General features: G+C 38.9%; 2 protein-coding genes across 4 annotated transcripts; one reads left to right on the top strand and one right to left on the bottom strand.

The window, feature by feature from the left end:
* Positions 1–151: 151 nt before the first annotated feature.
* On the bottom strand, positions 152–16,506 carry LOC138181844 (apoptosis-resistant E3 ubiquitin protein ligase 1). Of its 3 annotated transcripts, none has more exons than XM_069117155.1 (16): positions 16,352–16,506; positions 15,978–16,171; positions 5,359–5,515; positions 5,026–5,231; positions 4,720–4,919; positions 4,338–4,575; positions 4,084–4,253; positions 3,827–4,007; positions 3,540–3,751; positions 3,191–3,457; positions 3,047–3,122; positions 2,689–2,978; positions 2,486–2,611; positions 2,231–2,419; positions 1,893–2,155; positions 152–1,821 (listed from the first exon to the last, which is right to left on the bottom strand). In XM_069117155.1, the coding sequence occupies exons 2-16, from the start codon at positions 16,153–16,155 to the stop codon at positions 1,719–1,721; spliced, it is 2,856 nt and encodes a 951-aa protein (XP_068973256.1). In that variant the 5' UTR covers positions 16,156–16,171; positions 16,352–16,506; the 3' UTR covers positions 152–1,718. The 3 variants fall into 3 exon arrangements, with proteins under 3 accessions (XP_068973256.1, XP_068973258.1, XP_068973257.1); XM_069117157.1 differs by lacking the exons at positions 15,978–16,171; positions 16,352–16,506 and adding exons at positions 7,631–7,835; positions 12,850–13,756; XM_069117156.1 differs by lacking the exons at positions 15,978–16,171; positions 16,352–16,506 and adding an exon at positions 12,850–12,975.
* LOC138181848 (leucine-rich repeat-containing protein 26) lies at positions 5,752–7,479 on the top strand. Its single transcript, XM_069117169.1, has 3 exons — positions 5,752–5,904; positions 6,096–6,571; positions 7,054–7,479. Exons 1-3 carry the CDS (start codon positions 5,814–5,816, stop codon positions 7,375–7,377), a joined length of 891 nt encoding a protein of 296 aa, XP_068973270.1. The 5' UTR covers positions 5,752–5,813; the 3' UTR covers positions 7,378–7,479.
* Positions 16,507–17,620: the final 1,114 nt, after the last annotated feature.

Below are 17,620 nucleotides of genomic sequence, written 5' to 3'. Positions count from 1 at the left end.
TCTTTTTACTCTCTATACTTTCTGATGTTACGGACTTTATATACATACGTAAGCATTTAAAATCAAAACGGAACGTAATACTTTAAAATATTTAACGATACTATGTACAATATTGGAAACTATCCTACTAAGTTAAGGATGGACAAATAAATCTAGATATCATGTAGTTTTTTTTTATCTATATTTTACACCTTTTTTTCATGTAACATGATAAAGCGATAAAAATGAAATACCGTCAGAATCGCTCAGTTTGTTATGGAAAAGTGATTTCTTGTTATGAAACATCAACAAATACATTTGATAACTGATAAACATGCATATAAATGTATGCACAGCATATAATCGTAATTCATCATATTTTACATTTATATATATCATTTTAACGTAGACGAAATAAATGTACGTAGTAGAGCGATGCTAACGGTATATTATTTTTTTCAAAAAACACATTACAATAGATCGTAAAATCTAAATAACCACGTACGAGTGACACAAATACGACGTGTCTGATCACATATCTCATTATTGCGTACATAAGTACAAGATAAAATTGATTTTTGTTTTGTTCGATAACAATATCGTTTCTGCGGTATACTTCTTTTAGGCTTCAGCCAGCACAGTATAGATCCTTTCTCATTTGAGGTTTTCGTACACGGTAAGCGAAGACACGGCAAAAATTTCAGTGGAAGATTCGTTCTTGTTATCACAAAATCACTTTATATTTGAGTACGTTGTGTTAGGTGTAATTTTATGTAATCTTCTCGCTAGTCGATCTAAAACATTTTTTTTATTGCATATATTAATTGCGACAACAAATAATGATGTCCTACAATTTTGAGACTGGATTCGGTCGTATTCGTCGATTTACCACCTTAAAATACCTTTTAATGCGATATGAAAACGAAGAAAAGCTCAGTATGTTTATTTGCAATTGAAGACATTTCATATAAGCTATATGCTATAGTAAACAAAATTGCAGACGATATTGCATCTACAAAGAAATCTAAAGATTACTCACTGACTTTGGTTGCAAGTAGTAGGTAAGAACTTAACTTACTTCTATAAGTAAGAACTTACGAAATTCATTCATCGAAACATTGTTTCCTTATTTATTTCGTGTGCTTAGTGCGATATTCGAAGTAAAAAAGAAGAGAAAAATACTGATTAGGTGAATAGTTTAATAAACCTCACAACGACCTTCTCAAGCTTTACAATGCACATGCTAACTTTGACTAATTCGGTAACTATAAAAGAATGTTTTATTGCGTATCGATTAAATTGTGGAATCAAATATATCAAATTTGATGGCTTGAGGAACGTGTACGTACCTATTTTTATGAGTAATAAAATTTACAATATTTTAAACTACAACAAATCTTGATACAATAAATTGAGCAAGATGTTCCTGTAAGATTGCTCTTTGCATCGTCTCTTTATAAAAACGTTACCACAAGCCAGTAAGAATATTAATATCGTCGTTTATGTTTGGAAAATATATCTGATTGTTCTTGATAGTCACTTGATAGAACACAAAAAGAATATGTTCAAAAATCCTATTCCTTTGTTTACGTATCAAAATGTGTGGTAAATGTAATTTTTTTAATCTTGTAAAAAGAGCAGACATTTTAAAGTAAAACTATGTTAATAATACGAAAAATAAGAAGTTAAATAAATAGCACAATCATATAGGACTAGAACTTAATTGACACTTAGTCAGTTTAAATCATGCCAAAACCTTCAGTACCTTCACTAATCGCTAATAATAAAGCTCGTTCAAAGTGATCGTAACATTCGTAACCCGGTAAGCAGAGCTGATTGAAGCTGTAACAATATTAAAATAATTATTACGCTTTGAAAGCTACTACCCTCAGTCAGAATATTGAGTTACGTACCAAGTATGTGCTGTAGGTAAGTTAGCAAAAGTTGGTGCTGCTGTAATTTGAAATCGTGGACTCAGTTGTTGAAATCCACCGGGTGGTAATTGCGAACAACCTGTAGTAAATTGTAATAATCGGGCCATCTCTTCCTGCGTAAAGTTGCTAACTGCTGTCCAAAACCAATCAAGAACTCGAAGAAATTCTGAAGAACTCCCATTAGCTATATGGTGCGCACGTAGATCTGCCACGCTGTACTCACCGGTTCCACATAACAATAACTGTAATAAATATAGATATAATGAAAATATTGATTGGAGAATATTTAAGGATAAGAAAAAAATATATTTACATACTTCGAGTTCGTTCTCGTCAAAAATTCCCAAAAGGTTATCGGGAATGAGTTCGTTCAATCCCCTTAGAAAATGTTCCACTTCGTTCCGTATGGAACTAGCAAGTCTATGTTGGGCGAGTGCGTCCAAATAACGCAGTTTAGTTCCATTCGTTACACGAATTTTACCACCTCCAGGTATTAACTCAGCTACCTATAATAAATATATTTGGCGTGAACGATACAAGTAACTATAGTATAAAATACGTTATGACCTTACTTTTAATAATTGACCATCTTTATCATATTCTTCTTCAACAAAATAAAGTTCCATTTCCTCAACATCATTTTCAAGAATATATTTTATCTTGCTGAGATATAAGTCTGGATCATCTTGCTCGAAATACTATACAGAAGACAAAAACATAAATAGATTAGTACAGTTCTATTTTGATACAACACATTAATAATAAGTAATTCTACCTTATAATGTACACTGAGGCCTATGATTTGTGCAAGAAATGATCTTGTGAATCTTGCACGTACTAACTGCCGATAGGAACCGCCAAGAGCGGATTCGTATAGGCATTTGCCCACGATTCGTCCTGCAAATTCGTAATGTTTTAACTTGAGATGTGGAGGCCGTTTACTGTTAGGATGAACTAGTGCCTGTTGTGATTCTCCGAAGGATGCAAATAAACCGTTTCCTGAATCGAACAGTGCCGCACAAATTAATTCAAACCATTCTCTTCGGACACCACCCCAATCAACCCCTGGAACAAAATACTAAATATTACCTTTTTCCAAATGAATACAATATATTTTTCTAGATAAAACGTACCTTGTTCGCCTTGGAAATTGATTTCAAAATTTCTACACCAGTCATTCACAGAAAATCCTTTGGTAGCTTTCATGGACTTAAAGGAAAAACTCATGCTAAATTTTAGCAGAATACAGATTATATTAATTAATAATTGACACTTACCGATTCTAGCAATTTATCTCGTTGAACTTTCATCGAAAGCTTCTCGTGATAATGTTTTTGATGATGTTTCCGAACTTCGTGGTAAAAGAAATCTTGTTTATCAGCAAAAGTTTCACTTCCTCCAATGTTCTTCAACAGAAACAACGTGAATGTAGCGGCTATTATATCTCTATATAGAGAAATTAATTCAACGGGTGGTTGACATCCATCATCGATAGAAAAAGAATCGTAACCTTCGTATTGATTATTCGAACAATCAAAATGGAACTGAAAAATATAGTTTTAAATTATTGCACGCGTTCAATTTACAAAAAAATCAATGTTCCCGCAATTAGACAAATTCACTTACTTTAGTCGATGGACAAAGCCTGAACGTAACAAGCCTTTTCGGGATAATCCTTAGTAAGTATTCTTTAATAGTAAGTTGCTTAGGCGAAATGAAACAGACAACTTTTTTTGGTTTTGAGAATTTCTCGCCTTGCATGCCCAACAATTTAGCGGCATAGCAAATATTGGGGTCCTTCGAAGCCACGTTATTGTGTACCATTCTAGCAACATCACCTGCGCTAACAAATATAAATTTTATAAAAATAAAACTTCATTAACGGTATAATATTAAAAAAGTATCTTTCGTACTCTCGAGTACAATGATGTCGAAATCGCCATTGTGTAGTTGTAGTCCGCCTAAACTGACTGTCGCATGATAACAGCTACCCTTTGGAAAACTGACTTTTAAGCGAATTCTTTGATTCGGAGAGTCGTATTCAAGTTGTACACTACAATCCGCAATAGCCGATTTATCTACTGAATTACCAATCTGTAATTAAAAAATAGCGAATAAAGTCAATCGCAATAATGTAAGTATCGCTCGATTATAATGGCATCCCACTTACCTGAGTAATGTTAACTTGATAACCTTCCGTGGGTTTATCACCGGGTCCAAATATGCACAGATTATCATATTCGTCTCGAGGTTCTATTGTCATAGAGTGTGCAACTCCCGCTGTACAAACGACTGTCGAACTTTGTCGTACAAAGATTGTCTTATTTGGATCCGGAGGACCTAAAGGATTAAGTGTGATTCTATAATTGTTTATAGTCCTACTTCTCAGAAGTACCGTTTAATACGTTTATCATGCGAACATACCGGGAAGAAAATTTTTAAGAAATGGGCTGCCGTGAACGTGACACGGTCCAATAAGTACGGCTATTCGATATTGTCCAGCATGGCGAACAGTAAACTTCACAACTGCAGTATTAGCAGCTAAGGGGTCGGTACCCCCCAACTCTATAAGGGTAGCTATCCTGCGTGTACCTTCTGTGACTTCAACGATCAGATTGTCTTTGTCACAAATAGGATACGGTTGACCGTTGCGTTGATAAAACTATAAAGTACAGTTTGAAAGAGAACTGCCATCGTTTCAACAGGAACAATAAAATAACCAAATAATAGTAATAAGAAAGTAACTTCTACCCTGTGCCGTTTGTTACTTTTTCTAAATACGCATTTAGAAAGTTCTATTAGGTACCTTCACTATAAACGTCATAGTTCCTCCTACGAGCTGTGGCTCATCCCATGCAAAGTGAACTCGGCAATTGCTCGGTAATAAATATTTTCCAGTCACATATTGCAGCAAGGAGTGCTTTGCCTCTGGTGCTAGAGCTGGTTGTGTCATAGCAGCCAAGGTCACTAACCCTGCTACTGACACAGAAACTACCAACATTCCACCTATTAAATATAAAAGAAAGAAAGTTATTCCTCGAGCTTCTCCTCGAGCACGTTCCTGCATTATGCACTCGAACGAAATTTGCGGAAAATAACAAAGAAATTGTACCCCATGTCCAAGCGTCCTGATGTTGACTATTCTTCACTACGGCGCTCCATAGATCAGCCTTGAGGGTTTCTAAATCTTCCTTTGAAGTAGGCAGCGTCTGTCTGGCCTGGATCCATCGCGGTAGATCCTTGCCAAGGGCTGCCCGTGCAGCATTATCCTCCACCCAATATACATCCTCTAGAGACATCACTTCCATCTGCATTAGCCTGACGAAAGGAAAACAGATTTATTTTGACTTTTTGCTCGAGGAAAATTGCAATACAACTAACAGTTTTGATTATTTCTAAGGGAAACCATGGAACCATTAAAGCTCCTGGTTAAAATTCTGCTCACTTCTGGTAATGGCTATGCAAGCCATGGTCTGTCAACCACTGGCGTAAAACGAGCCTTTGTTGCAGTAAACGTGCGGCGCGTTGTAATCGTTCTTCGTCTTGCGCCGGTAGTTCTGGTAACGCGTACACCTCGCCACAGCTCGCAAGGGATGAAATGCCTGTAACATTCGAAAAGCTTTTCTTTCTCCTTTGACACCGACGTTTCGCAAAAAGGGAAAAAAGGAACTCATTACATCTAATTAATTCAGAGAACACGCTATCAGACGAGAACAAAGATAGCTTTTCTAATTAGAGACTCATAGGAATTTAGCGATAGTACCCGGTATCTATCGTAGAGAAGGACAGGAAACAAAACCTGATAATTCGAGACTGGACGACGAGTCGATTTCTTCGCCTGTCCGTTCTCAGTACGTTGTTGTCAGTCGTAAAACCACCGAATTGTGTAAGCCACTTAAAATGCGCTGTACGTCGTTCTCCGTTATTCTACTGTGCATTCTCAAGTGTGGGTTTGTGCTTGCGATATGCACTGTGAGCAAGCACGAAGGAGGTGAGGCAAACTCTTTCGCTTTAATTACGTTCAATTTTCGATTGTCCCGATGGTGAATCGGGGAAACAGGTAAACGGGACACGAGTAAATTTCTATCTTCCTCCCCGATGCAATTTCTATTCGAGGGAAAGATAGAGAAACAAAAATCTCTTGATATCGATAAATTGTTAAATGTATATTTCGTTACGCAGGATCAGCCCATCGTTTGCAATGCTTTAACGTTACTCTGCAAACGATTTTGGAACAAACGACGAACGTATCCGCTCTATTGGTCTTTAACTCAAATTTCCGATACATCACAGAACGAGCTTTTATCAAATACGCCAAACATTTGCTGTTCTTGAACATCTACAATTGTCACGTATACGACATTCACGCTGATGCGTTCGACAGCCTAGCTAGTTTGAGGAAACTCAGTCTACCTAGCAATAATATCACAGAAGTGAAAGAGGCGTGGTTTAAGGATCTGGTATACTTGGAACAATTAGACCTATCGTTCAATCGAATCGAGAAAATCGCGCCAGCAATCTTTAGCAGAATACCATTACTCAAACGATTCGATATCAGAGAGAATCGCATAACTTGCTTGGATCCTTCAGCATTTCCGGGTGGTATCGACAAAATTTATTTCCTCGGAAACCCCCTGGCTCTCACATGTCGAGGAGAGGTAAGACGCGCCATTGACGTAGCTCGCGTTTAACCGTTTGAGTCCCAGGAGTCTTTGAAAAAACAGGGTCGAAAAATGCCGAACAGCGCGATAGCGCTTGTCTTGTTCGATTGCGAAGAGAAACAAGCGGCGCAATAGAGCTCGTCATATTTGTTATTTTATGAAATAAATCTATATTATTATATATGCGTACTATTGGTTTATAAATATTTCAAGTTCAATAAAAATTTTTGTTCAAAAAAATATTTGTTCAATAAAAATTATTGAGAAGATAACAATGAAATACAGAATACCGTCAATCGTCCATAGCGTTCAAATGTACTGGCACTTTTCAACACAAAATCTAAACAGTGCGATCGCGCTGCTTGAGACTCAAACGGTTAAGAAATTTAAGAATTTCATTCGTTATTCAGCGGTTACAGACTGCAGTGTCGTGAACTGAATGTTGCGATTCGGTTTATGTATCGATTTGGAAATTACAGTTAACTCTGTGGATGCGGGATCACGGGGTGAACTACAAGACCGAACAGAGTAAGAAGGAAGAGTGGTTGGATAAGCTTCTTTGGCTCTGCGCCATGGACGATGCGAGCGTGGTCAAATCAGAAGACTCGATGAAAGAATGCGTTATCCTAAATTTATTCAATCAGCTTCGTACAGGTCTGAGTACCGCGCAATCGTATCCCTTGTCCGTGGACTGTCCTGTTGAGAGCAATCTTTTGATGGCCTGTTTAGACACGGGGGCCACTAATGGAAAAGTAATCAAGAATTTGCTCCTCTATATCCATAAAACCAAGTCATATCGTTAAAGAGAAATTGCACGATTGTATAACCGATCAAGTTAAATTGTAATGTCTCGTGTTAAGAGCTTGTTTACGAATAAAAATCGATCATAGTTAAAAAAATAAGAATTGTGCAACGTTAGAAAGTTTCGATGTTAACACAAAGAGAAACGTATCGGTCAACTCGAGCCTTCGTTCGTACGGAAGGAATACTAATTTCGTGGTGATTAACCAGAAAGTGCGGAATTAAAGGTGATTTTCGACGAGAGGTTTTACTTACCGGAAGATGCGCTACCGCTGGGTCGTAGCGACATGCCGATGGACGATATCTCGTCGGCAAAGAAATCTTTGTCGCGTTGTCCATCTCGGCAGCCTCGATTTTTGTCCGGCATAATTCCTCCACGGTGTTCCTGGCTCGTCGACTTTTACCGACTACGAAGCATTCTTTTGTTCACCGTCGCATCGCTCGCTCGTCACGAGGTCATCTTCTCGAAACATTATTATACCAGCGTTTTATCATCATAACCTTACTCGATTTCACGATGGAAATTTTAATAATTCGCGAAAGTTGCGCGATTCGAGATCTATTTGAAAGGAGATATCTAGTCCTGTTTCTCGTGTAAAGCGCGTAGTAAATGTATACCGATGCATTATGGCACGAACAATGAAACGCTCTGTCTTTTGTTTCCGATTCATCACTGGAGCGTACAATGTGATTGTAGTGATTGAATGATGAACAGTCACTAACAATTGCGCGGCATGTGACGGTTTTGTCAAGCAGAGGATTAAAATTTCGTTGAGTGTACAAGCGCGTTGCTGTATTTTTACAACTAAAGTCATTGCACGTAGAAAGACAGGAATAATAGGGCGTTTGTAGCAAGAGATGAACGTTGGAAAAGCATTAATCGCTTTACGCGCTAACGATAAGCAATTAATATCAATTACTAGTCGGGTGAAAGCTAACAGGGATGTTTCGTGAAAGGTAGAGAACACAAAGAGGAAAAATGACAGAATGTGGGAATATTTGCTTGCTAAGACGCAATGGAATGATAAGGGACAACTCGCTATGCTTTCGCGGCCTACACTCTCCAGCGTAGTCATAAATACTTAAAAGGGGACACGATAATTCGGCTTAGCACCGCTTTCCTGTTAATTCCGACGGACCAACTTTGGGAGGATTTCGTCTCGCCAAGTTTAAGGATTAAGCTTATCCGGTCGTGTGAGGAACAAACGAAACAGCAAGGGGGAAGAAGAGCAAAACTCCGCGAGATATTTCGATGTAGAGTGTACACTTTTGTCGGTGTTGACCCAGATCTGGGAACTCGATTCGGATAAAGAGATTGATAGCAATTTCCGGGAATTTTTCGGTGTCTCTCTGTGCTTTTAGACCAGTCGATTAACGATGCCAATTAAACGATGCCGGATCGATAGGTCAGCAGCAGTCGCAATTTAATCAACGACAACGAAACGTTACTATGAATTAAACGGTCCCGAAACCGGGTCAAGAGTCCATTCGAGGTCAAACCGGGGTTATCGTACCCGTGTTTTCCGCGCTCATCTCGTTTCTCTTGCACAATTTATCGGCCAACGTGCACCTCGGCAATTGCCACCGATAAAAAGCGATACGAAAGGACGAAACGTACGACTGCAGTTCAAGGTATAATCGTTATTTGCGATTGTGAAATAAATCGGTCAAAATGGTACGCGACTATCCATTTCTTACGTCTGTTTCTTTCTTCGTTCGTTCGATGTTCGCTCTCTTCGATCTTCGAGTCTCGTCGAATCGAATCGGATCACGATCTTTGTCCGGAATACAGCTGGTTGTTCCGTGTGCAACGATTAAACAGCTGATAACACCGGGCTTCGAGATCACATCGGTTATCGGAGAATGAGCAACAAAGACGCGTCAACCTTCGTGTTCGATACAAATGAAACTGTGACAGTCGTCAAGATTCGAAACGCGATGTTTTCATCGGTTCTCTCCTCATTTTCTCTTTCTAACAAAGAGAAAGAAAGAAAAAAGAAGAGAAAGAAACTTACAGACCGTTTCATCCGCAGAGTGTTATAGGACTTGGAGGGATAAGTGTTCCATTAGCGAGTCCATCAAAGCCCTGGAGCAGTAACATTTTAAAAGGTAAAAGAAGGATGTGGTACTTTGGACGTTTTTCAGATCTTTACATCTTCCTTTTATTTTCTTCTTTTCCGTCTTTTTTCGTGGCTTGTGGTCGAGGCGGGATATACACGCGACAGAATAAAAAGAAAAGAATGCAGCGCGATACAATGAAAGAATCAACCGCGTAGCACCCGGCAAGCTCGCATCGACTCTTGACCTTTTCGAACGGATATCCTTCACTGGCATTACTTCGTGCTAACGATCCTTTCGGTACTAAGAGGGGTGGCAGCAGGGGAGGATTGAAGTAAAAGGTGGTGGTGGTGGGCAGGGAAAACCAGGGCATATGTATGTCATATATTCTCATGATTATGCACGAGAGGGTTGCCGGTATTATGAAGGTAGGACAGATCGATTCCAACATTTGCTATTTTACACTAACCGCGGGCACGATATAGACGGTCCTCTGGAATTATAATATTTTGTTTCCATCTGCTTAATTTACGAGTTTCTCCTCCTCCTGTTTCAGCGATACGCGATACCCTGGGAATATCCGAGCATTAGGGGCTCCGAACGAACTTGGTGACACAGTTTCACCACCATGGCGTGTATATAGCTTGGTTTGGTACCGCGTTAATAGAATTCCTACACTAGCGTGCTTAACAATGGCGCGATTAGATTCTGCTTGTAATCGCGGTTCTCTTTCCGTCCCCTTTTTCTCAAACGTACGGAACCTGATCCGAGCAGTAAATTTTGTTGCAAAGAACTTTTTCGCGAACCCACAGGGATTAGCTCTGTACAAATGAAACGATGCGAAAACGTGAATATTCTGCCGCGAGAACGGATGATTGTTTACCGGATTAATTACAATCTTGTCGGCTACTAGAGGCAGTCGTGCATATACTTGAACATCTTTTTTGCAATGTCACAGGTAATACATTGTTTTCTCCTGTTAGAATAAAATTTTCGTTTTCTTATTTATCTATTGCTTTCTATTGCGGACAAAAATTAGCTACGAAGAATCGATTTTATGATCGAAAAAGTGTATGACTCGCGGGAAATCTTGAGGATTCACGGCTGAAATGGATACAGTTAGATCGAAGATGGCACACATATGTGCGTTATTTTCTTTCATCTTTAACGGATTCATTAATCTGTTTCGTTCGACTTTCCAAGTGAGATAATCGTGGATTTCATTAGTGTGTTTCCGACGTAAGATTCGTTATTTTGTAAATTAAAAGAAATAAATAAAAATGTATAGAAAGGAAATCTTTGAGATAAAAAAGAGGAAGAATTTAATGATTCAATCGGGCGGTCGCGAGCTGCGAATAAATTATTCGTGTTACGGTAAAACGTAATTGATGTTTGGAATTTACTGGGTAGCACGGCAGACGAAGATAACGTCGTTAAATTCGCGCTAGTTTATTGCACGGTTGATTTGTATTTACATAATCCTCGAAAGCGAGAAGTAATGTTCCTCTCATAGAGTTTTTCCATAAAGTATACTTTGTAATATACAGTATGTGCTAATAAAAATATGAATTTTTAATAAAAACGTGTAACTCTTTCCAACCTATGTATTTAAAGAAAAAGAGAAAAACATAAATACGAAAAAAATGTTTGCAGTCGATTTACGCGAGTTTTCACCGATCGTTTATACGTTTCATCAAATCTCCATCTCTAACCCGTATTTCATTTGCAATACTTTGTAGTATGCAATCAAGTAGCAGGATGGTTTTTCATTGTTTAAGTCTTGTATTAGCCCCTTAGGTCGGTTTCCCGCGCCATTTCATCTACTTTTTTCTGTCTCTTCGTACACGCGTGATTATACGGGTAAAAATTTCGACAGACGTTTAAAACGTAAAACACGGGTACGTCGTTGGTTTCTCGATCCTTCGTTTCACATTACGCATTCTGTTCGTTGAATGACAATTAATTTTTAACGTGGTCGATAAAACGTGTCGGGGGTCAACTCGGTCTTCAGAATATTCTTGTCCGGAATTTTTTCCGCGTAGGAACGTTCAAAGGTTAAGGTCAAGCAAGAGAATCGATACTTTTCTCATCGGCCGACGTTCGTTCATGAAACGTAGATACTTACATACAATAACGGCATCGATTTCGCACGATCAATGTCCCTATCTCGCTACATCGACACGCGTTTCCGCTAATCCTGCCAGCGCGTTGCCATCGATGAAACGCAGACAATTTGTCAATCGACAGTATTCTTTTGTTTTATACGAACGTGGATTTAACTCACAGCGAATACGAATTCTCCTATCGTATATTCGCGAAAGAATGATTTATGCTACGGACATCCGAAATTTTCATTCCGTTTCATTACTTTCGAACAATGCGGATGCGGAAAATGGTCCATGATAAATTACTCTGTGGGCAATGAGAAGAATCGCGCGCTGGGAGGTCGTTTCTCGATGTCGGATCTATCGATTCTACCGGTACAATGGATGGTCAACGATTTTACTGTTGAAACATTCTTTTTAATATTGCAGCTTCTTTCCCCTACCTGTATAAAGAACTGTACCACGTACGACAAAAAGGAAGGAAACTTATAAGAAAAGTTGAGAATTCAATTTCGCTTACCACTATTTCGTTTGAATCTGAGAAATTCAATGGAAAGTATCGACGTCGACATCGAGCCGATAAAACGCATTACCGGGTAACTTCTTCCTGGCTTTGAGGCTCGTGGGGAAACTAGCGTTCAAAGTGTCGCAATGCAGGACGTGTTTGCTATGCTCTAGGCGATCTGTGACTTTCGAAATGTCCGGGCGGTGTGTCGACGTAGTGTGCAACATGCAGGATTGCAAGTGACGTAAATGCCTTTTGTGATGGAATCGTCTTGTGATCTTTCGTGGCTTTAAGTAGCAAAATTTTTAAGTGGTTCGTAACACCTACGTGATCAGCCTAGACAGTTTCGAAATTCAAACAGAACCGGGAAAGCATGAATAGCTCCTCTCAAGACGAACCCTCGAACCGTGTTGCTTTCCTCTCGAGAAACTTTGCCAGTATCTTCCAACTTCCCGCGAAACGCAACAACCTTTGCTTTAAGAAATTTACGGTAAGAAAATTTTGGTTGAGATTTTAGTGTGTTTAATGAAGGAGAAATGATTAGCTAACTCGTGAAAGTATAGTATTAGCATTGAATAATACACACATAAACATTTAATAGTGCAAATACAAGTGCAGAATTAATGAGAAATGAGAGCTGATGTTTTTTATTATGCGAAAATAATTGATTAAGCAACGATTCAAACACTCATATGTAATATTGATGCATAGTAACAATCGTGACATAAAATAAAAAGGCGATGAAACGCCGCGATTGTATTCGACCGTGAAACGAATGTTATCGGAGTGATAAGGAGTGCACTTACGGATTCGAATCGACTTTCTGTCTCGTTGCTTGAAGACTGTTTTCCCGCCGGAGAATCGTGGCAACTTCGATCGGGAAATTCGCAACGAAAGATCGCGGTGCCAGCAGAAAGGAGGAAGCGGTATGTGCGGCTAGTTCAGCTTCGGAATACAGTTCTCGAGCGCTAAAAAAACCTACCCCTTCGCAACAGGAGTGTCGTTTTCACACTTGTTTACGATATTAATTACGAACTAGCTACTTGTTGTCTACAAGGCTGAGAAGAGTCGTGGGAGGAGGGTCAAGCGTCACGACGAAGTATATAGTAGCCTTCGAAAGATATCGAAAGGTGGCCTAGCGGAGGTCTAAGGTGTTGGTTTCATGTACGTCTCGAAGTCGGAGTACACATGGAAGCGCGAATAATAGAGGGAGGACGAAAGAAGGGTGGGGGTAAAGGAACGGCTAAGGTGGCCGGGGAGTGATAAACGCGAGGGTTTCTACGACCGACTCGACGCGTCTACTAAGGATCAAGCGGGCCTGTGTGTCAAAGGCTCGATGATCGCGCGAACATCCGAGGCTCGTTTACGATTTCACCGTTCACAATGGCTCCGTTTGTACGGTGGTTCATACGTCCGCGCCCCTTGGCAACGCGCATAATGCTCACGTCGTTTGCTTCTCGATTAAACAAATCCGCGAAAATTTGCGAAGGGGCTGCAGCAACTTTTGGTGGAGCAAGTATTTCGATACCCGACAACCAAGAGCGATGCGACTCGACGATCCGCTCGCTCGGACTCACGCTAGACGACTGCATGCGAGACGATTACGCGGCTAGAGCCACCCTCTGCCACCCATTTGGTACTCCCACCAGGTCCCGACCACGCCACAAAGACCACGTCAAGCAAGCCGATCGTCTTCCCGTGCTTCGCGTCTTTCCGTTCTTGCAGAAGCGTGAGTCGCCACGCCGACGAACTTACTCCTACTTTTCCACTGGCATCACCATACCACCCCTTCTCCAAATTATCTCCATTTTATGTGAATCACGATCATCTTTACGACCGTGAAATCATAATCTCGAATGTTTCGAGGATCTTACTTTTATGAAACATGCACTGAGGAAAAATCGGAAATCAATGAAGGCGATACACGGAAGGAGTTGATTCTATTGTAAGTTTCATCGTATGGTTAGAAGTATAGGATGCAACGACCCGTTGTCTTGAAATTGGACCAATTATGTCGGCTTTATACCTTTAAAAAAAGTGCTCATAAAAGCCGAATCGTTCGACTCGAGTTTGTCATTGGACCTAACACTGCATGTCCTGAATTTTTCCGATAATTGCAATCCACTTATCGACCAACCGTAAAGTAGTGCTCTCGTTTGTACTGGATTCCCTCGACAACCAGTTACATTTAATCTCGAACGATCCACGATCGATAAGGAGTCCGAATAGGGTGAAGTAATTATTGGAGGCAGCTACTTGCTGACTGAACGAAATCGTACCTCTATTCTCGACAAGCCAATCTTGCTTTCTGCCGTGTCGACGGAACTTGATATTTAGAGTTCTTTTAAAGGACCTCTCTCATCCTTTTGCGGTAGTTTAAAATGACCGAATCAGCACGTTAATTCATATAAAAGACCATATATAGCTCTTAAATTTGTGTATGTTAAATAATGCAAATTTTGCATCGAATCGACGGAAAAATGTCATCGTTCTGCTTGAACCAGTTATTTGGATGGCGGTACAGTTTCGTTTAGGCTGAAGCGCTTGGCTCATCTGTGATATTTATTATTTAAATACACGGGTACTTGGCTATTAGAGTTTCGTAATACCAGTCAGTCAATGTATTAAGTCGTCCGAAAAGTCTCCTTCGTTTTATAAGGAAATAATGGATGCACAACATTTTCTTTTTTATATTATTTTATCGAATTACGTATGATCCATTTTGTTCTATCAAAATAAAAATCACAACGTTCGGCAGATTAGATATCATGTTTGTATAAAAATGGATCGTTGTAAAAGACGTATCTGTAAAAGAAAGACACTATTCGGACAACCTAATACTATGTTTCCGAATCAGTAGTAATGTACAGTGATGGACAAGCCGTGAAAAAGTAAAGGTAGCCATGTATACACAGACATTTACTTTCGAAAGGGGTGAGAGGAGGAACAGCATCCCCACCCTGCTGACCCAAGCGCGTAGTGATATTATCGCAGCTGCGAACTTCGTAACTATTTGTTTGTCCCACCAAGAGGTACAAAAGCCTAGCCCCGAAGGAATGTTCGCGCAAGCGCTTATATCCTTGGCATCAACCTGGGCTAAGATGATAAAAGTTTGGATATTAACGTAGATTCATCAGCTTGCATCGTTACAGCTTCCGAATTTGATAAAAAGAACATGGGGAGGAACGGGTTAAGATGAAAGTTGAATTCGAATTTTACACATGCCAATGTTTCATATTGGTCATATATATATTCTTTTTTGTTAATAACATTTTATTTAAGAAACTTTCTCATTCCCCATAATGGATGTTTATGAATCTTTTGGTAGACTACATAGTTGGAAAAGAATATTCCTAATTAATTATTCGTTGACCGTGCGTAACATTAAAGTTTACGTTACTCTCTGAGATGTTAATGGTTCTGAACCATAACAGTTGATAAACTAATTAATAATGTTTGCACGAGCGAAGGCTCTCTAAGTTCATATTGTCGTACGATTAGTGCACTTCGAAAGACTGATTTAATTTATGAGCAGTCGATAGTATATAGCTGGAGCTTATTCTTGTAAAAGAAATTGACTACATGCCAAACGATGAATTTCGACGAGAATGAACCTATTGTTTCACGGGACCGTACACATGCGTAGTCGGAATGATCATTCTAGAGATTTGTCAAAGGAATAAACGATGATGTATTATAACTTCATCGATTATAATGTTCGACAATCTCAATTTGATTTCATTTAAACCCATAAGCATATCTTTTAATCCAAGATATTTCTTAAAATTACTTACGTTCTTCGTCGTAATGATTGTTTACGAACTAAAAAATGCTTTTGTTTATGAATCTTCCAATGAATGTCAGTTATCACGCAATACGTAATATGAAAGTAAGAGAGTAGTGAGACTGAAAAAGTGGTTAATCGAATCCTGACCTTTGTTTTTGAAGAGAGGCCGATACTGTTTCAATCCAATTTCGGCAAGCCATTGGTCTGCTTCGGTGAGATCTCCGTTGTTTCCATTTCCGGTGGCAAGCATCAGAAGTTTGCCAAGGGACAAGACCATAGTAAGAGCCAGGAATACCCCTGATAATACAGTTGACCATCGTGCCATTTCCTGATGAGTGCATCTTTAAACCGAACATTGATAGATTATATTGATATTCCGCGTGTACACACACATACATACGTTACAAACATATAGTTGTTAACAGGTAAAGTGTCTGAATTGAGGTTATGTCACTGCGATGTTTGTAAACAAATCTATGCGGAGGAATGTACCTAGCGCTACTTTAAATTAATCGGCTTACCACATTTTCACAGAGCTGATAATCGGTATACGAGACGATTGACAAAACCGTGGCTACGTCTAAGTTTTACAGTCTATGGACTTATATAGCTGAGCAGAATGAGAATAACTGTAGATGGAGTGACAGCTGAAGTGGACAACACTATATCCTAGGGACTTCGTGCGCCGGTCTTTCTTTTAATGAACAGCCTGAAAATCAATTTTAAAGTACACTTCCTTAACGTTAGTCAATACACAAGTTCTGAAATATTGATTGTTCAAACAAAAAGAAAAACAGAAATTTTGTTGTGTTCTCTCACATTGATTAATGCATGCCAGACGTCACATCATAGACGAGTATATATATCATTGATTAAGAACAGTACAATACTGAATCGATAACGTTGTGTGTGATACAAACATGATAAAGGAGACGATGATTCTCTAAACGTGGGACATAAAAAAATATTGCAATCACGTCTATACTATATCTCGTCTGTGGTCAATGGCCATGTGCATTCTGTACTTAGTCAATGATATAGGTATCTAACTTACCCATTGTTGGAGATTATGAATAGTAATACTATGATCTTTGTTGCTTGACGCAAAAGTTGACATACACACTTACATATGTATTTGGCACGTGACATGACATATGTATTTATTTATATACATATGTACATCTATCGGACGATTAGAACTGAAAATGATTTCCAAGTGAAATTTTTTGGCTTTTAGCAGATACGGATTACATCAAACAGAGGGAGAAACATGTTTGATGTATTTGAAAAATATAGAAAGTGCGTTGTATTTCACATTCTTAACCAATAATTTTGCATGCGGTAATATTAAACATGGTTATTTGTATATTATTTAGATAAAATACGGAATTCGATGTTATAGATGTAATTAACATACTATAAACTTGTTTGACAAGTATTTCCATAGGAGTCATATATTGTTAAGCTTTCTGCGTGATTAATAGTAATGATTTAATAATCGCTTCTTGTGGAGTATTACATTCCACGCCTTGTTGGAAATTAATTAATGGCGGTGGCAAACAGAAAACAGAGATTACCTACCTAATGGGCGGGGATTCAAATTAGACGAAAATTGTTATTAGAAATAACGTAAAATGTATTGGTAAGTTATTAAGCAATTTATCAAAATGTGACAGATAATTAAAGAAATATCGTTACGAAGGGGAAAGATCGTTACATTGTACGAAGAAGTAATTATGTAATTCAGTTTTATGTAACGATACACGTTTTTAATGCTTCTATGCGCGTCA

This window comes from Bombus flavifrons, chromosome 7 (assembly GCF_040668555.2).
Source record: "Bombus flavifrons isolate JBK064 chromosome 7, iyBomFlav1_principal, whole genome shotgun sequence".
Taxonomy (NCBI): Eukaryota; Metazoa; Arthropoda; class Insecta; order Hymenoptera; family Apidae; genus Bombus; species Bombus flavifrons.
This window is presented reverse-complemented; position numbering and strand designations above follow the sequence as displayed.